At 40.1% G+C, this 26,956-nt stretch overlaps 2 protein-coding genes across 5 annotated transcripts; both read left to right on the plus strand.

Annotated features, from left to right (window-relative positions):
- Positions 1-567: 567 nt before the first annotated feature.
- On the plus strand, positions 568-12,247 carry LOC119732440 (steroid 17-alpha-hydroxylase/17,20 lyase-like). Of its 4 annotated transcripts, none has more exons than XM_038205964.1 (10): positions 568-759; positions 4,315-4,547; positions 4,802-4,981; positions 7,451-7,544; positions 7,773-7,931; positions 8,310-8,515; positions 9,072-9,200; positions 9,742-9,978; positions 10,377-10,475; positions 10,986-12,247. In XM_038205964.1, the coding sequence occupies exons 2-10, from the start codon at positions 4,343-4,345 to the stop codon at positions 11,237-11,239; spliced, it is 1,563 nt and encodes a 520-aa protein (XP_038061892.1). In that variant the 5' UTR covers positions 568-759; positions 4,315-4,342; the 3' UTR covers positions 11,240-12,247. The 4 variants fall into 4 exon arrangements, with proteins under 4 accessions (XP_038061892.1, XP_038061894.1, XP_038061893.1 ...); XM_038205966.1 differs by lacking the exon at positions 568-759 and adding an exon at positions 3,701-3,721; XM_038205965.1 differs by lacking the exon at positions 568-759 and adding an exon at positions 3,783-3,801.
- A 1,767-nt stretch (positions 12,248-14,014) lies between these two features.
- On the plus strand, positions 14,015-26,930 carry LOC119731509 (steroid 17-alpha-hydroxylase/17,20 lyase-like). The gene is made up of 9 exons (XM_038204680.1): positions 14,015-14,747; positions 15,709-15,885; positions 17,659-17,752; positions 18,311-18,469; positions 20,186-20,394; positions 21,996-22,124; positions 22,968-23,204; positions 23,553-23,651; positions 23,828-26,930. The coding sequence occupies exons 1-9, from the start codon at positions 14,552-14,554 to the stop codon at positions 24,079-24,081; spliced, it is 1,554 nt and encodes a 517-aa protein (XP_038060608.1). The 5' UTR covers positions 14,015-14,551; the 3' UTR covers positions 24,082-26,930.
- The last annotated feature ends 26 nt before the right edge of the window (positions 26,931-26,956 follow it).

Raw genomic sequence — 26,956 nt, forward strand, 5'->3', positions numbered from 1 at the left:
AAGATATGTTACGTTAGGCATTAAAAGTAATAAGGCTAAGTAATTCACGACGTGACTAATTAGTTTGGGACTTGCGTGTGATTTAAATTAAATAATCTGCATACTAGCCTAAACAGTAAGGAACGGTAGTAAATTCATGGAAACGATATACCGAGAAGTGATTTCCCTACCACCGTCATTACTAAACACGGATTTGGCCAACCTAATCATGACGTCGTATATTAGTTAATTAACCACCCCGGCCGCTGAGATTTCTGCCAACTGACATGTAGGCCTAACGCCAAATCCTGTATATCATGTTCTCATTCGCAATGATGATCCGTTTCCGTTAAACATCATTAGAAGAACTCAGTTTCTTGTCGGCACTACGCTCACGTGAAGTTCCCCGAAGCCGGACTTAGATTTCCCGCACCGCTCTACTACATGAGGTTCGACCATCAATCAGTGACACAAGGGGTGAGACTTACCTGACCCTAGTGCGCAGGTCGAGTGTTCTATTTATATCCACCTGAGGTCATACGTCATCCACGTGCATATCGCCGCCTGTGGGAAAGCACGGACTGGTCCGTGGGGAAAGTGTATAAAAACGCTGCGCTGGGAACCAGTGTCAGACTTGAGCGAACAACGAAGAAGGTACACACAAACAAAATCACGAATCCTCAGAACTTCGACCGACAACTGAGAAGAACTGTAGTGGTGCAACTTGTCAAAACAACCTCACCTACACTGCACACGAACTTATTGAAGACAACTGTATTGGTAAGTAGTGTTCAATCCTGGTGGTTTTAAAATGGAGGCTCAAAATCGTTTATGGACCGGCGTTTCGATATGCCGGATCTACTGTGCTGTACTATGATGCAGTGCAGGCTTGTCAATTCAGGGACGACTTCCAATCCGTCATTCTCATATAATCATTATATGAGAATGACGGATTGATTCTCATATAATCATTATATGAGAATGACGGATTGGAAGTAAACAATTCTGGGCACATAATGCATCTATAAATGTTGCAGTCGTATCAATGATACCACTCTGTATAAGTGCTACACTGGGAAACGAGCCTAACAACAGTTAAAAGTACAGCTAGTCCCTGTGCCCGTAATTGTTTGAGCTTCTACCTTGATTCGGTTGAATTACAATCCTGTCCAATATTTTCAAATCCACAAAAAATGAGCTGTTCATCTTATCCCGTACCTATACCCTATTGCTTAAAAGGTAAACCTTCAATTTCCTGTCCCTTGCCCTTGGTATGTATAAGTATATAGTGTGGAGCCCATGTCATAAAAGTTCTCTCCCATCCCAGCGAAAAATTAATGTGGGAAAACCCCGGCCGGAAGAACTTTTTCAAGGCTGTTTGTACAGAACAATGTGTAGACAGTGTAGACTGCCGAGTAAATTTAGCGAACTGTCATTTTGTTCAATCACAATCACCATTATCGTCACATTCTGTTTAGAAATTTGTTTGTGTATTTTTCGTTCTGGTTGCGTGAATTTTCGTAAGGGTTACTGTACTATAAATAAGTGCAAGGCATTACTTTTAGAACACAATGCGGAGTTGTCAGTTCAATGTTCACAGGTGGATTTATTGACTGCTTATGGCCAAACAGAGGCACCACATCGAGCGCTGTATAGGCCTACTCAAAGTTAATTCAGCACCTGTTTTGTTACTATTTCGACATTAAAACCTGAGACATTCCTAATTCTTAAATGATTTTTTTTGTTAAATACAAACCGCTTGCCTTCAAAGAAAGGTTGCAGTTATGCAGAGTCAATTTAAGTTGAGACCAATAGAGGTCAGCAACACAGATTAAGAGAAGAGAATGTGACTTAGATATAATACCACGCGCCCAATTAGAGATTCAAAACCAAACTGAGAGTTGGGAATTGATCAAATTCAACAATGTCGGTACCTTTTAGGATGTTTGAAATGTCGGTATCTTTTAGGATTTAGTGCCATCACGGCGTACTTAGTGGTACTACTACAAGTAAGGGGATGTGTACTTTCGGTGTTTTTTCAGAGTTCCTCAGGAAGGAAGATTGGCTGTCCTCTCCCGTGTCCTCATCACCGGATGCAGGCCCTGACCTAGCTGACCTGACCTATAACTCACTCTATAAAAATATAATACGCATGCGTGAAACCTATCACGTGATTGTAATAATTTATCATGTGATATAAGATATGTTTGTAAGGCTTAAAAAAAGCCTTGTCACAACTGTCAGGAAAACTATGTACAGGAGATATTGAGTTAAATTTTAAAGAGTTGGCCTAGTAAGTCGAAACTAGGGGGGAAATACCCATTTGTATTTCAGCATTATAAGTGGAATTGAACTTTGAACAGTTACCACTCGTATCTAGGCATTTTATCACGTGGGTTTTTCTTCCTGTATAGTTACGGGTCGTGTGAACTTTACTTTTGATAGTTTACGGTCGAGTGCAGCAAACGGATGCTTGTTTTTGTGACGGCAGTTCCGTTTGGCAGAGAATTTTGCCGAAACTCCTAGCGTGTGACCTTACCGTGGAGTTATTTTTTTAACAATGACTGTGACTGTGTAAAAAACACCCAGTGGTTATGTACGCTACGCAGCCAGTTGAAAACGTGTGGATTTTGTCATATCAACCCCGCAACACTGTTTAAAATTCGTTGTTAATGCTCTAGTGCGTGGATTTCCTACGGTTTACAGATGAATAGCATTAATTTCATGAATGATTACAAGCAGCGCTTCTTGCAGTCATTTTTTTTTTCATTCAACTGCAATGCTTGTGGCCTAAATTTTCACATGAAACAATTCCACCCGTGTCTATAGTTGTGTAAGTGCTGTCCTAAAAGTATGTATGTCGCTTTAAGTTATAGTAATTAGGCCATATTTGTTGCAGTTTACAAGTTTCCCAAATGCCATACGATAGCTGATATTGGACTTTCAGTTTCGACCCAAAATCCGGTTTCGATAGGCATCAAACATATTGCATACCCTGGTCACTGTAGGCCCATAGGGTTTTCACCGCACTTTGTACATAATTTATATACAGCATTTACGATTAAAGGCTTGCAGTAATAGAACGATGGAAAATCTACAAATTGTTCCGAAACGATGATGAATACCATGAGAAATAAAGATTTGGGAGTTTTGGGTTCCAGTACAATTTGTCAAAACTTGAGACAGAAATATCTTTCCCTTTACCCCGCCCACAAAAGTTCCCCTTTCTCAATGTGACGTCATCGGTAACAAAATATTTTGTTCTGTAAACCTTTGGAAATGGGTTGAATAAGTTCAATTAAAGCACTGATCTGAAGTCTTAAAGTAAGGGGAAAGTTGTTTCCTTCTTCCGCATAGACGTGATTCAAGAAGAGAAAGGAATGTCTTGGCTGTCGGCAGTTTAATCCACCTTTGATGTGCCTCTATTTCCGCGTAGAGGGATATAGAAAGCCCCACTTTAATGATAGTCAAGGGGTCTTGGGTAATTGTGTTCTCCCGCGGTGGCTTACTCAAAAAGAAGTTTTCCTGGATCTTGCTGCTTGTAGAATAGATGGAAATGCGTTCGACGTCCTTGGATAGTACAAAAGAGGAGATAAAGTAAGGAGATGGAGCGTGGAAGTGAAAGCAAGTGTTGAATATACTGAGAAAGCTTTTAAAGTTTGGTGGAGTTTTACAATTAGACTCTCTAATGGGCGCCAAATGCCCCATAAAAATCAAAGGGAGTCTTCACTCCATGGTTCAGGTGAATTCTTGTGTTTGTTAAAGTGCCATAAAACCGAACCATCCTTTCGATTTTAGCCAAACGAGACGAGTCACTTTAACGTAAGCATTCTCATATAGCTGTGTTGCTTTCTTCCCCGTCCGTGCAAACGTGCTTACTTCGGCCAAGAAGTACTCTGTTTTTAAGGGGAATACGAATTTTTTACTATCGTGCTGAGGCAGGCCTGCATGTAACTGATAATTTGACAAGAATTCAAAAGTACGAAATGAATGCCACTTCCAAACAGCAAAACCGAGTGTGAGTTGTAATATCCCCCTCTTGAATTTCCTCCTTTTTTTGTGTGTGTGCGCGAGGAGTAGGCCTACAGCTTAAGAGATTGATAATGATCCTTCACATGACCTGTAGCTGACGCAACTTGTATAGTACAGCACATTCAATGCCAAGTAAAAATCAACGGAGTACCAGTGATAAGTTGTATGCACATTGTAACATCTTGACTGGTAACCTGATTTGGCTGAGCAAGTAGTTTCTGTGCTTAACAGATTTCTTTGCTAAGCCGGAACGCATTAGCTTCTGGTTGAAAGTTATCATCTCGTCTCTTCTCTTCCCAACAGATTTCCAGGACATCTCAGCTCACCAGCCATGGTTATCATAGGAGCAGCAGCCTCGGCCGGGGCCGTGGCAGCAGGAGCGGCCGTGACAGGCACCACGCTAGCTCTGTTCTTCGCCACGGTGTGCCTGGTGGCCGCCGTGGTGTCAATGACCCACCAGCACCGACGACACCACCGGAGATTGCCCAACTTCCCCGGGGGTCCGCACCGGGTCCCTCTGCTCGGAAACATCCCCAGTAAGTATGACACTAACATTGGGGGATGGGTATTCTCATGCAGCCGTGTAAATTCTATGTAATTTTTAGGATATTTTGAGACCAAAAAGATTATAAACTTTCTCCGGAAATTATATGAAAACTGGGTGTTTTCCAACATTATTTGAAAAGATTGTGCATTTCGTTTTTTAGGTTTTTTTTATGTTCGTGAATTTCACTGCGACTTCTGTATTTAAACATTTTGTTTCCAATTTTTCATTTTTTTTCTTCTTCAGTTTTGACGGGCACCGATAAGCCGTACGTAGCATGCACCGAGCTAGCCAAGAAACACGGCGACATCTACTCGCTCAAGCTGGGCGACGATTGGTTCCTGGTCCTGAACAGCACCGAGTTGATCCGGGCAGCTTTTGTGGATATGGCTGAGGAGTTTGCGGGGAGACCTTCGCTCTTTTCAAGTGAGTATTTCAAGATTTCTTTTCAGGAGAGAGTCTGGTTGGGACTAGTGGTACTTTCCTCGACTACCACCGTTGTGACCCGGGTTCGAGTCCCGCCCAGACCACGTCGATTAGGTTTCCAGTCCAGATTCAGGTTTTCCCACTGTTCCATTCCCACTTCTAAAACTGAACATTTTGTCTTCGTCTTCAATCTTATTTACTTTTAAAGAATCCTTAGGTTACATTACCAGAAACAAAATTTAAATTCGATGGAACATGGAGCAAGGAAGGACGAGGAAGATACTAGTAAAAACATAGGGCTATCCGTTCATTATGATGTAGTCACTACTGTTGTCGCAAAAAAGCCTTTAATCGCGTTTGCAGTCAGTTTGTCCCTTAATATTAAGATATGACCTCTTATAGGCATAATTATTGAAACGGACGCAAGATGGACTGAAAATGCGTTTACAGAATATGGCAGTCAGGCTTCGCGCATAGTTGTGCTGATTGGTACGTTTTTCCCTGGCCGTGATACGCAGCCAGACGCAGGAATAATTCAAGGTGTTTCCGGGGTCGGCAGGACGTCAAGTCTTGAGATAACTTCTTGGGCCGATAAGTAAATTGTTGCCATGTTTCTGAACACGAATTTCAAATTGGCAGATAAACCGAGGGCCAAATCTCTTTTGTTGAGAGGATTAATAAAACAAAAGGTCCTCAATTCATACAACGACCTAACATTTCAGCGGTTTCAGTTTGAAATTTGAAATTCGTCTATTGCGTCAATGCCCTCTGTGGTCGAAGTCTTTAATCCTAAATAGAAGCCAGTCATCGTCGTGCGTAGGATAACGCCATAGAAAAAAATCTATCTAATATGGACAATAACACGCGGTGGCCTTGGGAAAGCTTTGGATCTTTGTTATATGTTACGTGGGCAGATCGTGGATACAATGGCTAAAATATTCAAGATATCTCGCCAATTCTCGTTCGATAATTTGGTTAACAATGTAACGATTGTGTCACAATGAATCATGGTTATTATCTTTTCCCCATCCGGAAGTGATTTAACTTTTTCGATACAAAAAGAAAAGGTGAAAGTGTTCTTAGGAATTTCGTCGTTATATCGGAATGACGAAGCAAGTATGTTGGGGTTTGCCGACAGCAATCAGCCGTACAGCGAGATTTTTTTGAGTACATGTACTTTCATTTTCTACCATCAATTTTGTTTTGGCTGAACCAATAAAACAATTCAATTGTTTGTTCTGTCCGCTGTGGTGGAGGTTTTTCCGGCCAAACCGGAACAGGGCTGTAGTTCAACGGAAGTTGCTGGCTTTCACCTCCGGTGGCAACTGGTTCGGCTTGATCCTGAACTCAGATGTTCAGTCCAACAAAAAAATCATGAACTGCAATTCTTATTGGAGAATAAACTACTTGTGTCTTTGTGCTCTCTTGTCAAAAACAATCCAAGATGTCTCACTATCCATCTCTATACGACAAACCAATTAAAAAAAACCCAAAGAGTTTCATATGGGACCACCTACTTTGACACACTCCTCAGAGCCAATGCTTCGCCTTCACTATCTTCTGTGCCCTAAAGAAGAAAATGAGGATTTATTTTGTCAACTGAGTGTTACTGCGCGGTTTGTTTCTTTTATAAGAGGAAGGCCCGCTCAGAAAAAGTTGAGCCATACTGCTTTGTTTACACAGGTGGAATAGCATGGGTGCCAAAGCAGGGTATAGTCGCATGCGTGTGCCCCTCACATTCACACGAGTTCTTTCAACTTCCACATCCATGGTATAACCATGAAATCCCTTCAACTTCTAATCAAATAAGTACGCCACGAGCCCCATAGTAAACGTTAGAATAGACAACAAATATTAACCACTTGCGTGTGGACACTCGGCAGTGGGTGCAGTACTATTAGTATTACATGCAAACAAGTTGGCATGCAGATGTACAAGTAGGTCAAGGTTTTCTGTTATACCAGCAGCAAACGCAGAATAGAAAAGCACTGTTGTTAGGACAATTTTTGTCCTATTGAAAATATTTGAGATGTGTATAGAGGTCAGAATTTTAGCCTCAACGACCACCATAGGTCAAAATAAACGGCAGAGATGATATCAGAATGCATGACTGCGCACAGTAACTTCCAAATCAATCTCCACCGTTTGTTTCGACAATGAACAAAAAAAAATCTTTCGAAAATTACTGACTAATTATTTACTAACTGCGTGGATTTGAGACAATATTGTTGCCAAGGGAAAGCAGATCTACTCGCAGAATAAATGTTTTTGCACCTGCGAAAAAAGATGAAAAATCACTAAGAAATTAAGGTTTTAAAAGAGTCTAAAGTACATTATTTTTCCTTGATCACTGCTGAAGTATCTCTTCAATACATTTGTAAAAGCTGGAATTTTTGGTCATTAAAAGATGATAAACAAGCGTGTTTGTACATTCATTTATCAATCTTAAATTTTGACTTTTGTCAACAGCCGAGAAACTTACAGAGGGATATAAAGACATCTCCTTCACCGATTACACCCCGGAATGGAGACATCACCGAAGACTGTTCTCAAAATCACTCAAGTAAGAGAAAAATCAAGAACGAACAAATGCAAACTTTCAATACAATTAAAACACCTTAACTTGCATGTTTTGCCGAAAAATATGACTAGCTATGATACAAATGCTTTCATTGTAACTGTTTTACAAATCGAAATCTCACACTTTGAACTTGAATTCATCCTAATGTCAAATTCATTTTTGTCGTAGAACAATTTGATATCAAAACCGTTTTCCCTCTAAATTATTCAGGAGTTTCACTGGTGGCACCCGACTAGAATCTATTGTACACGAGCGATTGGGGGCATTGGAAGAGTACCTAGACGCCCGCCTGGGTCAGGAGATCAACGCGACGTACATCATTGACCTGGCTGTCCTCGGCATTCTCACACGTCTATCGTTCGGATACGAGTAAGTATGAAATAGGATTCGCTTGTTCCCGTCGCCGACAAACCGTTAAATAAACAATGCAGAAAGTACCGAAAGTTTTACGGCCACTGCATATTTTTCAGTATAAAAGTCACTTCAGTATAAAAGTAGCCAGAACCAATCAGCAAACGAGAAAATGCCAAATGTAACGCCCAAACTATGGCATCGGCCAATCACAATACGACAATAATCCCAACGGTAACGCCCAATCTAGGAGTAACCAATTTCAATACGAGAATAATACCAAGGGTAACGCCAAACTAGAATCAGCCAATCATCAATCGAGAAACTAGAATCAGCCAATCATCAATCGAGAAAATGCCTACGGTAACGCCCACATCTTTGTTTCCAACCAATCAGAAACGACGACATCCATGAGCAGATGATGCGCTTGATTCCTGGCGACGTCGCCACGTTGGTCATCGGCAAGCGCATGGCTGTGGACGCGTTCCACTGGATGAAACACTTCTCGAACAAAGAGAAGAAATTCATCAAAGCTGTAAGCAACGAATTCAACGGACTCATCAACGCCGAGGTGCAACGTCACAAAGAAACCTACGACCCAAGTAAGTACAGCCCTATAGGCTCGATTGAGGACTGTTTGTTGACTAGTTGATTCGTGACATGTTGTTTCACCTGCGCACTTTACTCAAATACAATTCGCACTTAAAGTTGAACATAATTATGAGATACTGCTGCAGTCCACAATTTTGGAATTGTGTGATTTCTGTATAACAAGCAGAGCTCGGAGCAGACTTAACTTTTTTGCAGCGAGTACTATCGTCAAACACTAGGCTGAGAACCGAAAGCCGCTTATAGTAGGCCTATGGGTTATTTGTTGCAAACCCCAGAAACAATCGGAAAAAGTTTTAATGACGGGACATAATTATAGCTGATCACATTTAAATTTGTGTTCAATTGTGAAGGTTTTAGTTAGAAGGTTTTAGTTAGAGAAGATAACAGAGAGAAAACTTGATGAATATCTGCAGCAGTGAATGGATGTGGCGAGACAGCTTAGAATGCTCGAAAGTTGGGTCAAGCGGAAACCACGTTGACGAGAGTTTAAGAAAAACCCAAAATGGGAAAACTTGGACTTCATTAAGTTTTGTTTTATCAATACAGGCAACATCCGGGACATGATCGACGAGCTGATCAAGTCGCAACAAGAGGCCCGAGACAACGGCGACACAGATTTGGACTTCTTCTCTGATACGCACATCTCACAGACCATCGCCAATGTGCTCGTTGGAGGTAGGTTCATTGCAGGCCATCGTTGACTGATTGATATGCATGACGTCATAATATGGATGAGAAGAGCAATGCAATTTTACTGTAGTAGATTTTAAAGATAAGAAACTCTTCATCAATTGTAATAGTATGTCTATTAACAGGAATTGCACACCAATAAAGTGACGCGCATGCGTCGTGGTTGTTGCAGTAAACACATAATATTGTTACATGGTGGCAGCGGTGGGATACGAACCCACGCAAACTCTACATCAATGTTTAAAATATAATATAAAAATCTCTGTATACGTAAGTGAAGTGTATTCACGTGATACAATTTTAGCTGTCTTTATTATTATATAGGGCGCACGTGATTGATAAATCCCAAATTTAAGAATCTCTTTGGAAATTTCAAGTGTTTTTTTAAGACATTTAAAAAGTAATGAGATGTAATGGTTCCCAAATACGTAGAAAGCCGGTTTTCTCAACGTTTCGACAATTCTTACAACTGTTACTTTGGTTGCTTTTAAAAGTATTATAATTATTTGTTTCTCAATGTCTTTAGGTGGTATCGGTACCGGGCAGAGCAGTTACTGGGCCCTTGCCTGCATGACTGAAAACCCACACCTGCAGGAAAAAGTCTCCGAGGTCGTAGAGGGCGCCGTCGGCCATGACCGCATGCCCGCCCTCAGCGACCGCAGTGCGATCAGGTACGTGGAGGCGTTGGTGATGGAGGCGCTTAGATACGCGTCCGCTGCTCCCATTGGCGTACCAAGGACGACAACGCGTGACGTCAACTTCCGTAAGTATGCATTTAGTAATGAATATTAATGATTGCTATGAATATTAATGAATTACAATTCGATTAAGTTTATCGTTAGAGAGGGCGCACTTCCATGAAGCTGCAAAGCGGAAGATATAATTGCTTCGCCAAGCAACAAAGCCTCAGTATATTAAAGTGCCGACATTCTCGATAAAAGAAAGTTCCCTGTGACTATTTCACAATGTCGGAAAGATAATTTAATCACAACAGGATAACAGGAATTCAGCAGGATATTGTGGTCATTTCCTGGCTAGCTCGAAGCAGGAAACAATGGCAAGGACTAAAGAAAAAGGATTTTTTGGAATTCACATGTAAAATTACAAAAATTTAGTTACCTATACGTTTCTCAATAATTTTAACATTGTCTTTATGTGTAGGTGGGTACAGAATTCCCAAAGGGACACCGGTGCTGTACAACATGTACGCCGTCCATTTTGATGAGAAGAACTTTGAGGAACCCTTCGAGTTCAAACCAGGTTAGAAGAATATTTCATGTTACATTATTCTTATGATCTGCAAACCTTTCTCTACTCCAGCTGTTCTGTTTTTTTGCCATTGTTGGTTATTAATTCTGAGCAGTTTCTATGTAGTAATAGTGGGGTTATTCTTCCATTCGTATGGGCTTAGAATGAAAATGAAACCATTCGGGCATTGAACCTTTGGATTCAAAACAATACTAGGCTGGCTTATTCAACCTGGACCCGAAAAGCTCAGTTTAGAGCAAGATTTATACGCAGTGACTCACTCAGTCAGTCAGTCAGTGATTGAGGCAGTCAAAACAAAGTAGGTTGGCCTTCCGTACCGCCCAGCAAATACTACCGGCAGCCAACATCATAATTAGTGTTTGACTACAACATTGGCAGTGTTGTTTTTAAGTGCATCTACTGACATAATGTTACTGTAACATTTTGGGAGTTCTTAAACCGAGTGACCCTCTTATTTTGATTAAAACTGATGTTTTCATTCTGCTCTTTTGCTTCTTCCAGAGCGCTTCTTGAAGGAGGACGGATCCATTCAACACTCCCAGAGCTATCTCCCCTTCAACATTGGCCACCGCCAGTGCTTGGGCAAGACCCAGGGAGAGGTCATCTGTTTCCTGGTCTACTCCTGGCTCTTCCACCGGTACACCTTCACCAAGGTGCCCGAGCATCAAGACGAGAATCTCCTGGTACAGAACCCGATGATCCAGGCCGCTCGCTCCCCGAAACCCTTCAAAGTGATCGCCACTAAGCGGTACTAGGTGATGATGTCATCGTGACATCACTCACGTCACTGCTACCCGAGAAGTGTAAATCACATTAAAGACACGTTTTGATATTAGATTTTTGATATTAGAAGCGGCCATTTTGTTCTCGACCCAATTTTTTTTTGTAAATTTGTAAATGAGAATACTGCTTTTGTATCTTGATCGCATGATTTCAATCAACGGATGTCTTTGTACATTAAGTCCACTATAAAGTTTGCATGCAAGGTATTGGTTAGACTTAATCAGAAAACCCTTGTAAGAGCGCCCTCAGTGGTTGGGACAGTTGAGTTATTTTGATTCAGTGACAACGAAAGTATACGGAGCAGCAAAGACCCGTCGGTGAAGGCGCTCTACACAAGGAGTGTTTTGTTAGTGACATATTTATGTACTATTTAAGTGCTCATTTTAATTTATGTTAGTTGTTCCATACTGAAGTGGGTATTATCAGTACGAAATGGCGTGATTTTTAAAGGAATTTATGAAGATAGCACAAAGAATTATTATAGACTTTTGATTATTGTGTTAAAATGTTTAGGAACCTAAAGTCAGTGCGAATTAACCATTCACTTCAAGTATTTATATGTGGTTATTTATTAGAAGTTAATAAGTGTTTGGTATATTTGTATTGATGGGAGAGTTAAGGATGTACAAATATGTTTATTTGATTTCATGGTACATTTTTATTATCATGGTTGCTAAGAAAGCCGATAAGGGAATATGTTAATGAATTGTACGCGATCAATGTAACTTATAGTGATGAACTTTGTAATCGAAACTAAACAATGATGTAAATAGGCTGCATGTTATGAACAAATAATCAGATAGATGATTGTTTTTTCCCCCCAAATCCATAACATTCCAACGATCATTTCATAAAATCGTCCATGCGTCAATTAACTTAATTGTGTCATAGACATGCAGTTGATTTCGTACGACGGACTTTGGCTCCATTTCAGAAACTGTCTTTCAATGCGTTAATCACAAAATAAAACCGGACTATATGAATTTGGCTTTTGTTGAAAATTTTATTTTATATATAAAATCCAATAAAACGGGAAAACCCAATAAAGAGCGATATTAAGTCTGTGCCTTTTTCTAACACATGCGTGAAACAGGAGTTTTAAAAGACCCAGTGCATGGTTTGACGAAATTTTTGAAAATAGCCTTGCCCCCTCGTGTCCAAAAATATCATTTTCAATCTCCGTATCGCTGTTTTTGGGTTCAAGTTAAAGGTCTTTATCGGATTTTATGACGCAGCGAATTTACATATTATGAGCCTAAAGCAAAACCGTCATGTATGCCTAATCATAGGCAGTAAGCTTCACGCAATGTTGTGAGTTGTTTCAACATCAAAAGTTGCCGGACATTTTGGGGTTTTCGGGGTCAATTATACACGTACTTTAGAAGTCCACATCAGTTCATGGCCGTCAGTTATATGAACAAACATGACACACTTCATTGGGTACATAGGTGGGTTCGTAATGTGCCTTATGGGTGCAGGCCAGAAATTGCCTTCCCCGGCCAAAGCACGATTTGCGTGCTCTCAAATTCTCTGGTATTGCAGCATTTTGCGAGTCATGAACTTGAGAGATTTGTAAAAAGGAATACATGAAGCCATGAACAGGATGGTGAGCTCATATTTCTGTGAAATTCGGATGAAATGGGGGTTTATAATGGCTCAGACTGTTTCACAATGGAGCATGGCATCCTTTTTCAAAAAAAGCGATGGGCTTCAGGACTACTTTTAGGGGTGGTCATCTTTGGATGGATTTTTCTCCCAAAAGTCATCGGTTAACCCATGACAAATTGAATGGACAATGAAAGATGATGAAGTAAGCTTTAATGTAATGAGTGTCTCAAATACCTTGGAGAGTTGTGAGTATTTTTCATAATTTTTGGAAGTGGGCGTAATTATCACTGATGTCTGAGCCACTCCGAGGCAATTTGTTTGCAACCTTAATTAAGGCATCACAGCAACAGCGCCCTCAGTTGTTAGGAACAGTGTTGGACATTTTAAATGTTCACACGTGTTCCCCCCTCCTCCCCGTTTCCTTGATTATGGGCAAACTGGAAGTTTTTTCAGTAGTACACAAAATGTGGAATCGACAGATCAAAAAATTACACTTATTTTGAAAAATAAAAGTACAGGGTGAGTCAAAAAAGCGGAACACAAACCCCCCAAATTACTGATTTCATATTTAAAAAAATATGTAGCACCAAAAATAATAACGACTGGAAAGCCAATTTCATGAGGTACTATAAGATGAAAAAATGACTGAAATTGGTCAATCCGTTCTGAAAATATCACCATTTAAACACAATGACCCTAAAATCCGTCTCGTCCACAAAATGCGATTTCAAGAATCGTCGTCGCAATTGTCTTTAAACATCACCAGCGATAAAATCTCAGTTTAAACGTTGAACGGGTTGAGCAATTACAGTATAGTAGCTCATGAAATTGCGTTTTCAGTCATTATTATATTTGGTGCTACATATTTTTTTAAAATATGAAATACATTTAATTGGGTTTGGGTTCCGCTTTTTTTGACTCACCCTGTATACATGAATTTCTGGGGGCGTTAGCACTTCAGATTTGACCCCTCATCCTTTCCAAAAATCCTGGTTCCGCGCCCGAATCTTTGGGGAATTGAACACGGGGGTTCGTCTGGAATGAGATCAGTGGGAATGTGTGGGTTGGGTTACCGTGGCAACACCAGAGCTCACAACATGAACATTGTTGTTATGCGGGGCATTTTCGATTGAGATATTGCGCAGTTATTGGGTCGCGGATGTGGCGGCAAGACACGAATTACTTACTTGCAAAACACGCCCGTTTATTAAGTCCCATACCTCACCGAACTGGATCATGCCCGACCACCAATAATTTATTGACGTGAATTGTTGCATGGAGTGTTCTTTACAAAGTGGACCCGATCGAAAGTCCTTGCGTTTAAATTATAGCCGTGCGTGGGTGACAGAAGTATTGCAAGTTATGTACATGTACGCGTTCACCCATACAGTTACAGTGTTGTAAAACTTGCACACTAGATACTGACGTCCTTGCAGTTGAAAGGAAAGAGCGTTGAATGGCCTCGTACGATGTTAATACCATGCCATTGTATTGAGGGCATTCATAGAAATCCATTCGTCCGAGCCGGTCTACACTGCTAGCTACACAACCGAAAGTTCACCACCGCAGACTATACAGTTGTAGTGTTGAGTAGGCCTTGAGTGGAGTTTGTGTATTTATAGTCACTACCAATATCTGCGTAGATACTGTTTGGAGTATCCCGACTTGATCCCAAAATGGTGCTCTCGGCAGCTGTAGGAGGTGGTTCGGTGACCGGTGTCTTCACGGTGACGGGCGCGACTATCGCTCTAGCGGCGACAGTGGTTGTCTTGATCGTGGTCCTGGCATTGTGTCTTGGAGGCGGTGGGGGGATGGGAGCCGAGTCGCCCCCTCCAGCACCCGGTGCAAGCTGCATCGGTGGCCACCTAAAAAGTAAGTAATCAGGCCTATTGTTTTTCACAATGAAATACAATTCATGAAATAGCAGTTGGTAGCTAGTTGGTCTATGCAGTCATTAAAGGTGATTGTTCCATAGGAAATTTTATAGGCATTTTTTGAAGGATTTGTGCTGGTATAATTTAATTTACAGAGTGGTGACCTGTACGTGTGGGGCGTGGCTCAGTTGATAAAACTCTGTGGGATTTTACAATACCTAAACACGAGGCAGCACAACTTTCGGTGCTTTTGTTTTGTTTTGTGCATAAACAGATATGGGTGGAATGCAGTATCCTTTAATTTAAACACCCGTCTATCTTTCACCATATACATTGGCATAGTATGGCATGAGTCACTACAAACATGTTGGAACTTAACTGAAGTTTCGACGGAGAAACAGTTCCAGTTTCAAACTACATGTACTGTACTCAAGTTCAAGTTCAACTATACTTTCCATGATAGACTCTACACGCTATCCATGCTATCAGTGGAACCAGGATATTACATTCTTTTAAAAACAAAATTGTCTGTTTAAAATAGCAATTAGCATCGTTTGCTATAAGTTAGAGTGACAATAACAGCGTCAATATAATTTTAAAAAAACTTGCGCATCGTAAATACATATGTAATAGTGAAAATGCAATCCTAAAAACAAATCAATTAGCCTTTATCCGAAACAGTCCTGGACATCACTTGACACCCTGTGCACAAAGTCCCATGAGACTGTGTTTTCCAAGTGTTTTATCAGTAAATGTTTCAATATTTTCCCTGCTAAATTTGACTTTTTAGGACGTGCATGTTATCGCTTTCTGATGGCTGATTGGTCACTGCAGTGCAGGGAAAAAATATGTGATGTCCATGTATAGAACTCTTCCCGTGATGTTTCACACACGGGTAGTTATAAGTGGATGAGTCATTTCCAATTCAACTTATTCCTTTCTGCAACTCTATACCACAGTCATGACCGGAGAAACGCCGCCCTGGATCATCCTTAATCAGATAGGGAAGGAGCAGGGTGACGTCATGTCCCTGAAACTTGGCCATTGGGTTATCATGCTAAACACCTTGGCCGCCATTAAAGATGCAGCCGTGAACTTCGTTAAGGAGATGGGTTCTAGGCCCACGAACTACACCAGTGAGTTTGACCAAGTGTTTTTCCATTTAATATTGTCCCATTTTTAAAACCAAAATTAACAGACCCTCTGATGTCATCTGGAAATATTTGCAGGCACTTTTGAAGCTACCCATTTGGTTTTAGTTATATGGACATTGTAACTCGACATTGGTTCCGTTTTATACCAATCTCTTGTCCTTTCCAATATCTCAATATTTGTTTTCACTTTACAATTTACACTTTACAATAAACCAAACTATCTATCTATCTAAACTTTAGTTGAATCACTCATGCGATTTTGAGAGATAAACAATTAAACACCGAACCTTATTTTCATGTGAAATTAAGGAACTCTGTACTGCTGTAAAATGACCAGTCACTGAGGAATATGTTATCAAAACCCTGAGAATCTGTGTACTGCATTTTGTCTTCCTTATCAGAATTTCCTCTAGTAATGAGCCCACACTTTCCTGCCTATCAAGTCCTTGACCCGTGCAGACTTTCATTATACTGCATAATAATAGTGGTCAGTAGTTTGTTTGGTTCAATGAGTTTTTTATAACCTCTCCAAGAAGCGAGAAGAAAACATGATTGTGCAATATCCCAATAAGGAAATACTGCAAAAAAAAAATTGTTTTTGTAAATGGTAAGTTCCGAGCATTATTCCAAAATAGGAATATTTTGCAATATTGGAGTATTTTGCAATATTCCAATTAGGAAATATTGCAACCAAAAAAAAAAATGGCAGGTTCCTGGCACAGATTATACGTGACCTTAAAAGGTACCAGGTTTAGCGGTCGTTTACTTTAAAGTTCAGGAAAAGATGAGAAACAAAAAGGGCTTGCGGATAAAGTGACGCCCACGTACTTGTTTTTGTTTTCTGTGGAATGGGTTATCTTTTGTTTCAACACGGTTTAAATAACAAAACAAGAGGGGAACGTGAAGATATTTGGAAATACATTCACTACCATTGTGAGAAATTTAATAATAGCTAGCGCACCAAGTTTCTAACCGTTGTTCAGCCGTGCTAACTCCATTGAGTAGTCCCCCCCCAAAAAAAAAAAAATGCGTGTTATTTTCACTGAATAGAATTCGATTCTTTGTTGGTTTAAGGCATACATCACTAGCACTCAGTTGCCATCAGCACACAAAGAAACTAGCAGGGAAAATGTCACCAACCCAAATTCAATACATGTATGTAATCGAGCATGAAAGTTCGTTCGTATGCAAATGTTTGAGCTGTAGGAAATGAATTATCTAAAGCTACCGGCGTTCCACGAAATTTACCATGTGAAAGTACAACAACTCAAAAGCAACCAGATGGAACTTTTCTAGGTCTCCCAATGCAATTTCGTCTTGGGTTTTCACAACAACAAAATGTGTCCGTCGTTTTTGGATATCGATGTCGACTTTGGATAACATGTCGACTTTGGATAACGATGGTGACTAGTGGTTGTAGTGGTGGTAGATATAGCATAGCTGCATGGTGATGGTCTAGTCTTGTTTGGACTTGATACAAGTCTAAAATTACCTGTAAGGTTCTTAATTACTGTCGTGTAGAGTAATATTTTCCGTCTTCGTTCCAAGGTCACTCTAACTAAACGCACCCCTTTTACAATTTTTGCGCACATATCAGAATACCTTATGTAATATCAAACTTGTAAGTATTATATAATTATAAACTCCCAAAAGTGGTAATGAAACTGTGTGGTAAATTGAACAAAAAGTCACGATGGGGTTATTTTTCCTTTTTTTTCCTTCTCAAACGTAGTTGTATTATTAATTTTTTTGAAGGCAATTTACTGAATGAGAACGGGAAAGATATTTCCCTGGGGGAGTACAGTCATGACTGGCTCCTGCTGCGAGAATTGGGCATCAAAAACCTCCGGTATGTATAACTGGCTCCTTTGCCTTAGGACATGTATGTTCATTAAAAAACAACATCCAGAATTACCCATCAAAATCCTTCAAAACCTGCCTCAAGAAGGTGGCCCTTTAAGTTAAAATCACTGCCTGGTATTTGCATAATATAGTGGTGGATATTGGAGGGATATATAGGACTTTGCAAAAATAAAGGCGATCGTGAGAAAGAAGAGCAGGCTAGCTACTTTCAGTAAATATTTGAGTGAATTAGAGGGTTTGATGCCAGCAAGTTGAGGATATTTAAAGTTCTTGCAATTTCGCAACTGGGGTCCAACTTGGGGAAAATTTGGGGGCTTATTTTCTGGAGGGGAATACTACAGAAGCTATATAAAGAAAGATCGTTTGGCTTTCCCCAAAGTCTGAACGCGGGGGGGGGGGGGTGTAACAAGGGGGAACATGCCCGCAGTCATCGGGGAAGGGGAACCAAGAGCTCTATGTTTCCTCTTAGTTTTGCCTCTGCTTTACACGCATCTCTTCGTCGACATGCATATGTCCAACCGCATTTCCCCCCTGTACATCGCAGAGAATTTACGGCCAATAAGAAGCTGGAGGAGATAGCTCACATCGTCTTGAAGAAGCTTGGAGATGACCTGGACCAGAGGGAGAATCAACCTGTCAATGTCAAGGACATCATGGTACCAGCGGTGGCTGGTATCCTGAGTCACCTGTGCTTCGGGTTCGAGTAAGTAAATGGCTAGACCCAAAGTGCCAGCTTACTTGCTGGACCAGTAAAGGCCAACCTGCTGTCTTCAGACTGGCATGATTGAATGACTGACAAACTGACCGAGTCGACAACTGACCAGGTTAATTTTAAAATACAAGTTTTCAGTTTTGGTTTTCAGAAAGTTTTATAATGACTGAGTCAGATATAATCCAAACCGAAGTTTAAAAGTGGATGTGTTTTGGAAAAAGTACTTTACAGAAAAGACTGTATAGGCTATATTAAACATGTGTAGTTAATTGGAAAAACTGACCGAGTCGACAACTGACCGGGTTAATTTTAAAATACAAGATTTCAGTTTTGGTTTTCAGAAAGTTTTATAATGACTGAGTCGGATATAATCCAAACCGAAGTTTAAAAGTGGATGTGTTCTGGAAAAAGTACTTTACAGAAAGGACTTTACATATTAAACATGTATAGTTTATGTTGTAATATACCGTGTAAAAGTTCGAAGTCATCTCGATCCGCACACCTTTTTGTCCACAGGTTGTGGTTAAGTGGATTTTATATTATATTTACCCGAGGAAGTCGGAATTGTTTGCCTTGTTCTGTTTACTACATGCTCGTCAACAGGGTCGAGTATTCATTTGGTTTGAATAAAACCTCCAAGGCTATTCATGAAAAGGTCACTAGTACAACAATGGCTCAAGGCGAAATGTACACGATTACTTGTGGAAATCACGAAAGCAAGGTTATGTAGTTATGGAACGCATTATTGCAATGCGTATTCTTTTGGAAATCGTGGAAAAAACAGGAACTTAGTATGCCCTTCATGGCGTTCCATCGTTAACAAGTTACTGCATGTTGAATGTTTGCAATCGAATCTGTGGTTGGGTTCGTTTCAGTCTCTATAGAGAAGCACGGTTTACGTTGTCGTAAATAGGAGCCAACGAATTTAACCTTTACGATGTTGTTGATTCATGCCCACATCATTAAACTAAACCTCACTGCGTTGCTGGCAAGGTTGCATCGGTTTTTATGATTTATTGACCAGAAGGAAAGCTATTTCCTTCGCTCTGTCACGCACTATAGGCCTCAGGGGTAATGACCATGTTTGCAGTTGGCAAACCCAGTATAAGCCTGCCAATGTTCCATGTCATCTCTATGAGTATACAGTATACATCTTGACGATCACGACTGAATTCCACAGATTTCCGCAAACAAAGTGAAACAACGACTTCCCGTAAAGAGCAAACAATTAGTAGAATGCAATCTGATCGTTCTGTCACATATAAATGTAACCTATTAATTTGAATGAAACAAGTTGATTTTTTTTTTTACATGTGGGACTATTTTTTTTTTTGATGGCTTCCCTATTTAAGTATTACTAAAGTCAAAGTAAGAAATGCGCATTCGCACTTAATATATACCTTGTGTGCATCCGGGAGGGTGCCTTGCAAGCAAAGCAAAGGTAGTGAACCAGTAAAATGAATATTTTGGCCTATGAGTAGTCGAGTACATTTCCATGAGTATACGAGTATGAGTACGAGTACTTTGTCATGAGTACGAGTACCAGGCCTTTTTTTCCATACGTACGTGTACGAGTACCAAAACAAATGTACTCGAGTACGAGTTTGAGTACAACACTGTACATTAGCAAACGATTATAATTAACCTCTTGCTCTTGCATATTCATAATAGATGCCATTAATATCTCATGAATAATTCATTCCCCAGTGCTGATCCCTCTATCCATGACCGTGTGGCTAGGCTGTTTGGGGGCGGTCTGTACAAGTACATCGTGGGGCCGCGTCTGCCCGTAGACGTCATCCCCAGCCTGCGGTTTTTCCCCAGCAGGGCCCTCTCGGAGGCCAAGGCCACAGTCAACGAGCTGAACGGATTGCTCCGGTCGGAGATGAAACGACACGAGGAGAGTCTAGACACAGGTTGGTTGGTGTCCGTATGCACACTGTCTTGTAAATGAACTTCTGTGAGCCAGTGATCAATAATTTCCAAATTATAGTTCCCTGAGATTATTCTTTTATCAAGAAAAAAGAGAATAAAATTATATGAATATACCCAAAAATAAATTTAGCAGGCCTGTTGTTAGGATCTAGTTTTGCATTTAGTGCAATAGTGCCAGAGCTATATAAAGTGAAAGTGTCCCTGCAAGGCTCCACGCACAATAGGGCTTTATATAAATGCATTGACTTTGTTAATTCCGTGTGTTTTTCAGAATAAAACTTGAGTTATAGCCAAGCGACAGAGCCCACGCATTATAGCTCCACAGTTAATTTAGGGGAAAACATGGGGGAAATCTCCCTCAATAAAAGTGAAACAGGAACATTACGAGCATGACGGTAGCTGCATAATACTTTGATGCCTTGTAATTTCAAAGGGGAAGTTTGCAACTATTGTTGTTTCTTTACTATAATCAGGAAATGAATTACTCAAAACTGTCGTTGAAAAAGGCGTGTATCTGATCCGACGCCTTTCTGGTGGTCATAATTATTTCCGACACCTACTTTCCTTTTCCGGAGACTCGATTGAAAAGTGTGTTTTGGTTTACAAACTATTACAACACACAAACAAAAACTACGAACCACCCAAATCCAGGCACATATTAAACTCTAAGCCCAATGCCCGGCACTCGCACGTGGGCGGCGCTAAACGTTAGTATTAACAGTTTTTAATGGGAGAGTACAATTGGGAATTTATGAATAAGAAATGACTCTAAACCTGCGGACAGTCTTGAGCGATATTTGCTGGACATTTCGTTAAAGAGATGCTTGGAGATTTGTTTTTCCTAAAGCATTTTCTCTTCAGGCAAAATTTGGCGGCTGTTTCCATACCATAAATCCCATGTTTACACGTAAATTTAGAATATTTCCGTCGGAATTATACTTATTATTTTAATTGAAGAAAATTGTTTTAATTTTGTAGACATTCAGACAAACGAGGGGTAGTTATCAACCATACCACTTCTAATTAATCCTGTGATGTTGCTGCAACTGTATAGTTGAGATGGACTGTAAAAGAAAATGTATTGTATTGGTCGTCGTGCCCATTGTCCATGTGTAGGGGCTCTGGGTTAACTGGGTTAACCTTCTATTAATACCATTCCATTGAGGATGTCTGAGTAGCGTATCCAGCTTTTGATGTGGGGGGGGGGGGCAACCGCACATCCGCTCCGAATGGTTGACATTTTTTTTTCTCCGGACACTTGGCCTCCGTAAAATCAAAAACGGACAATTATTATACATTACTGGAAAATATATGCCGATTTTCACGGCGCATTGTTATTGTTTAGGAGCTGGTTTTCTTCTTTATTTGGTTGATGTCAGAAATTTCTCACCATTTATTCAAATAGGCCTACTTACTGAATTGGTTGGTTTTTTTTTCAAAACAATCCGCCAGGAGGGCAAGGTGTCCCCCCCCCCCCGCCCGCGCCGCCCCCCTCTGGGTACGCCATTAGGATATCTACATCAGGAGTTGGGATCCCCATTCGTCATTTTCCCCTTCTTGTTTCTTCTTTTTTTGTTTGCAGCCATGACCCGCGACTTGATGGACGGAATCATCAAGTGTCGAAACCACGCCCGTGAGACGGAACCGGACAAGTACAAGTTCCTGACCGACACCCACGTGTATCAGGTCATATCCAACTACCTCGGCGGGAGTAAGTACCATTCCTTTAAGTTCCACAAGAACAAAACAACAACATTTCAGCCTACAATGAAATCTTAAACCCACAGCCACTGAAACGTGGGACGTTTTGGTCCAAGGTGTTACCGTTTTGGATTCATAATTGATGTTGTTTTTTCGGGTATGGGTCATGACTCAAGTCTGAGGATCATACATTCACGTGTGAAGAGCCTAGCCACGCGCTAACGTATTTATCGCCAGCCAATCGGAATCAACTTTAGAAACTGGGACGTCATTTCGATCAGAAATGTAGACTAAGCTGTTGGTTGGTCAACTTGGCTGCCATGTTTTTGCAATACAGGTTACCGAAGACCCGATGTAGAAAGCGCCCGCTGATTGGCCACAATATCGAGGTCAAGACGCAGTTTGCATAATTAATCGCCGAATCATTATCAGAATTATTATACCCTTGCTGTGCAAGGGCATGCTCCATAGACTATCACGACTCCGACTTCAGGATAAAATGCACTCGTGTCCACGAGCTGGATACTTGTCTACCCCAACAGTGTTTGACGTTAGGAACCGGGGTCCAATGTCTAGACTGTATAAGTAATGTGCCACACCAACTTCCGAAAGCTCCATTAATATGAGCTTCTAGAAAACAGTCTAAAAATACAAGACTAGGTTTGCCTCGTCCGAGTTCGACCCGCAAGTAATTGGACTGCCGGTCAGTAAGTTTAGGTGCTTTATGTTTTATTTTAGTAAGCTAAGGATATTCCCAGTCAGTCAGCCAGAGGCCTAGTTTGGGATCAGAGTACCAAGAGTATATATTAATCCTAAATACTCACCGAGGCCTTCCATATCTTTTATCCAACAGCTACTGCCGGTTTCTTGGTGTCCTCCCTGACCGCCACAGCCCTCCTCGTCAGCAATTCAGACCAGCAGGAGAAATTCTCGGCTGAGATCACCAAGGCGGTCGGTGAGGACCGGGTTCCTGGGCTGGACGACCGGGAGGAGTTGGTCTACGTCAAGGCGACCATTGAGGAGATTCTACGCTACGCCTGCATCGCTCCGATCAGCGTGCCGCACAAGACCACCCAGGATATCACCTTCCGTGAGATTCTTTTCTGGACAGCCAGACATTTAATGACGTCGATAATTTTATTTTACTTTAAAGTACTTTATACTGATGTATCAAAACGCTTCATAACATTATCCTGATCACCAGGCCATTAGATCAGTTTTATGCAACAGTTCGAGATCAGTGCAACTATAGTGTGTATAATATATACCCTTACAGATACCAAATATACGCCTGGGTCGATGGGGTAACGTAGTAAAGTGTCTTGCCTAAGAACACAAGCACCGTGGACCCTGTCTTAAAAGGTTGATTTGATTTGTGAGCTTTGAATACAAGTATTCATACAATTGTACTCAAAAATATTTTGTTTTTAACTTAAAGGTGGTTTCAAGGTTCCAGCCAACACGGGAGTCCTCTGCAACTTCTATGGCCTTCACTTCAACGAAGAGTATTGGCCTGAGCCGTTCGTCTTCAAACCAGGTAGACTTCACAATTTGGGCTTTTATCCCTAATATACAACTTCCATTTCCAAAACTCACAATGCATCACGTCCTTTCGTCTCTTCTCAACGTTGATTACAACACCCCAAAGTGCCATTTCTGATTCGTGTTTGGTTGAAAAAAAACCAGGTAATTTTCTTTTATCACATCGCACAGAACGCTTCATCGACGAGGACGGAAAGTTCAAATCGGACGAGCACATGTACCCGTTCGGATACGGGGCGCGCGCATGCCTGGCCCAGACCGAGGCTCGCCAGATGATCTACCTCATTCTCAGCTGGCTCACCCACCGCTACTCCCTCTGCCGAGCCCCTGGGGAGGAGGACAACGATCTGCTCGTGCAGGATCCGAACGTTAAGGTCGCCAAGGCTGTGGCCCCTTTCAACCTTGTTTTAAAACGGCGATTTTAAGGCAAGTTCACTTCGTATAAAGACGCACAATCAGACTGGCGATGCTAAGTTGGTAGACTGTGGAAGTTTCGTCAAGCCTTTCTTCAGAAGTAGGCCTATCTGTTTTGCAATTAATCATTGGCAATATAATGCATCTTCTTTGTTGATATTTGGTATCTATCATGTTGTCTAATTAATCACCAACTAAAGTGATTCAAATCTGGAAAGAGGGGTTCTGTATTGCATTAGTTATCAGTTGTCTTGTAGTAGACTTCATAGTGTAGCTTTAGCATACAGGTAAGCATTATATATACAGTGAATATCAATGGTGTATTTTTGTTGGTTTATTCATGTATTTAATTAAAATGTGTGTGGGGCAGCAAAGTGATTTATAAAAATTAAAACATAAACCAAAAAAATATTGTTGACAGCGGTCTTGACATATTCATGTAGTAAAATGAAAGAAAAAGTATCATTTTTTCTATTAATAAATGTTTTGTTTTTTTTAGCTTTTATATTTAAAAAGCAAACCATTCTTTTTTTCTATATATGTTTCTATCCCCATAATGATCTATGTTACTTAGTTGTTACTTGAGGGAGAAAGAACTTTATTATTGTTATGGTGGAAAGAAATTTATTTTCTAAAGGAACTATTTTGTATAATTATTATTAACATAATGAAAAGATCCCAGGCTGGGAAAATTGGAAAAATGGGTACAGTTAGTATAAAAGAGTAGTTAACGTATAAGAATGTAGGCTAGGCCTATTGACAAAATGAAATGAATTTCTGTTAGAGAATTATATATGTTTTCGTGATGTTGCACAAAATTATGGATGAGGTGCTTTGCTTGCATTCATCATGGTGCACTGGCGAAAAATTGCACTTCTATTTTTCAGAGCACTGTACATGATTTTGTAACTTTTATAATTTTATACGTTTATGTACTTTAAAACTCTGGATGTATTTTGATCTTAATTTAAAGATTGCAGTTTATTTGCGGGCATTTTTGGTGTTTTTCTTTTTTATTATATTTTTTTGGTGGCGGTGAGGAATGACAATCTTAAACAACTATTAAATGACCAGAGTTTTTAGAATTCAGCAGTATGAACTCAAATCTATGTAGTCGTTTGGCAAGAGCACAGCTGTGTCACCGAGTAGCATTCCCATACCACAAAATGGTGGTTTTCTTTGCCCATTTTTTGTTTTTTCGTTCAGGTGAGATTTTCATTTGTTTACAGTGGCTAGCAAAACATCGCATGTGATGTACAATGTACACACTTCTCAACGGCAATAATATCTATGTAGTTTCAATGCGAATGGCCGGGGGAAAGTTAATTAACCAACATTGGTCTATCTTGCCTTAGTTTTCAAAAGCGTACAGGAATGATCCATGGAGCTTGGAACTACTTGAAGACACAGATTCAGTTAATTATTTTCTTACTATTATTCACAATAACGAAAACAGAAGTGAATAACTTATAAACAAAGGACAATAGAATGTACTTTAATGGTTCTTTATGTGAAACCTTTTTCTTTATTTCCCAAAAGAATGCAAATAAAAAAAATGTCCAGGGTGCAGTCGAGAAAGAAAAATCATGGGAAATACGAGGTTCCATATTTTTCAAATCCTACTGTCAAATTCTCTACTTGTTATACATTAAAGGGACCTTGCAATGTGATGTAGTTAATACAATCCTTGCAAATGCACCTTTATAACCCATTTCACCATATTTTCAATTTTTGTTTCGCCATTTTAAAGAGCGTTTCCGTGCCTATTTGGTTTTATGCTAATGCAAATTTCCATATTCATGAGCAAAACTGTGATGTCATTCCGTGCAGACACATCAATGTTACAGCTTTTTCAGCAGAAAAAAAAGTTGCAAGAAATCTGGATATTTTGCGGTCGTAAATTTTCTCTTTTTTGTGTGTGTGATTAGTTGTGTAAAATCTTGGCAGTATTTAGCCAATGAGCAACACCTTTCCACTGACAAATGCTTACAATGCACAAATTTGGGTTCACAATTTGTACAGAAAACCCCTATAAAACTGAACAGTGTTTTCCTGCAATGACATACATCAACAGCGCCCTCAGTTGTCCGGAAAGGCATGGACAATTTAAAATGTTTAAAGAAGTGCACTTTTCAATAAACTTAACCTCAAAGGGATGTCAAATAGTTTTCATACATTACGACTAGAAAGTTGCACAAAATGTGTTCCTTAGAAATATTCATTGCATGATCCTTTAAATAATACACTTTCCCATCGCCCTTTTTTGGTGAAAGGTCACAACTTCCGTTTCCCCCAAATAGGTCAATGCCAGATCAAAGGGAAGTGACTTCCGGTTTTAGGACCACACACTTTTTTTTCTAGGGTTTCATTTAAAAATTTCCCAACAGCTGTTAGCTCCTGATAAATAGTCTCGGTTGATTCTTATTTTTTTTACTTAAAAAGACTTGAGGGTAAATCTTATTACACTTCAAAACCCAAAATAAGCTTACAAAGCCCAACAAGAGAGGCAAAACAAAACAAACAAACAAGCAAAAACGTTACAAAGTTCTAATTGTAATAGGGCAGTCCGTGTTATAGCTTAAATCTATTTCATCAACAACAAAAATTGACAAAATCCTAATGGTTATAATGCAACGGTGTTCCAGAATATTCGACCATGGTTCACTGACACAAGCATGCATTGAATGCACACAACTTGGTCTCATAATGATGTATAGTTGTCATCTGAATTGAAAGAAAATCTATGTAAGAGTACTGCTTGCTGCAAATTAAACGGTACATTTTACATAAAAGAAGAAATATTTGGGGGCAGATTCGTTGCAGAAATTGTATGCATAAGTAAGTGAACCTGTATGCAAAATCTGAATTTACAACTTTTTGTACATA

The sequence above is a fragment of the Patiria miniata genome, unplaced genomic scaffold, assembly GCF_015706575.1.
Source record: "Patiria miniata isolate m_02_andy unplaced genomic scaffold, ASM1570657v1 HiC_scaffold_24, whole genome shotgun sequence".
In the NCBI taxonomy this organism is placed as follows: domain Eukaryota; kingdom Metazoa; phylum Echinodermata; class Asteroidea; order Valvatida; family Asterinidae; genus Patiria; species Patiria miniata.

What these genes read in the sequence shown, in the direction of transcription:
- LOC119732440 (XM_038205963.1), top strand. Translation starts at nt 3,966, where the DNA reads ATGAATGCCACTTCCAAACAGCAAAACCGAGT. An exon ending in TCCAAACAGCAAAACCGAGT is followed by an intron (nt 3,998 to 4,314) that starts GTGAGTTGTAAT and finishes TCTTCCCAACAG; the next exon opens with ATTTCCAGGACATCTCAGCT. An exon ending in ACCCTTCGAGTTCAAACCAG is followed by an intron (nt 10,476 to 10,985) that starts GTTAGAAGAATA and finishes TGCTTCTTCCAG; the next exon opens with AGCGCTTCTTGAAGGAGGAC.
- LOC119731509 (XM_038204680.1), top strand. Translation starts at nt 14,552, where the DNA reads ATGGTGCTCTCGGCAGCTGTAGGAGGTGGTTCGGTGACCGGTGTCTTC. An exon ending in ATCCAACTACCTCGGCGGGA is followed by an intron (nt 22,125 to 22,967) that starts GTAAGTACCATT and finishes TTTATCCAACAG; the next exon opens with CTACTGCCGGTTTCTTGGTG. An exon ending in GCCGTTCGTCTTCAAACCAG is followed by an intron (nt 23,652 to 23,827) that starts GTAGACTTCACA and finishes CACATCGCACAG; the next exon opens with AACGCTTCATCGACGAGGAC.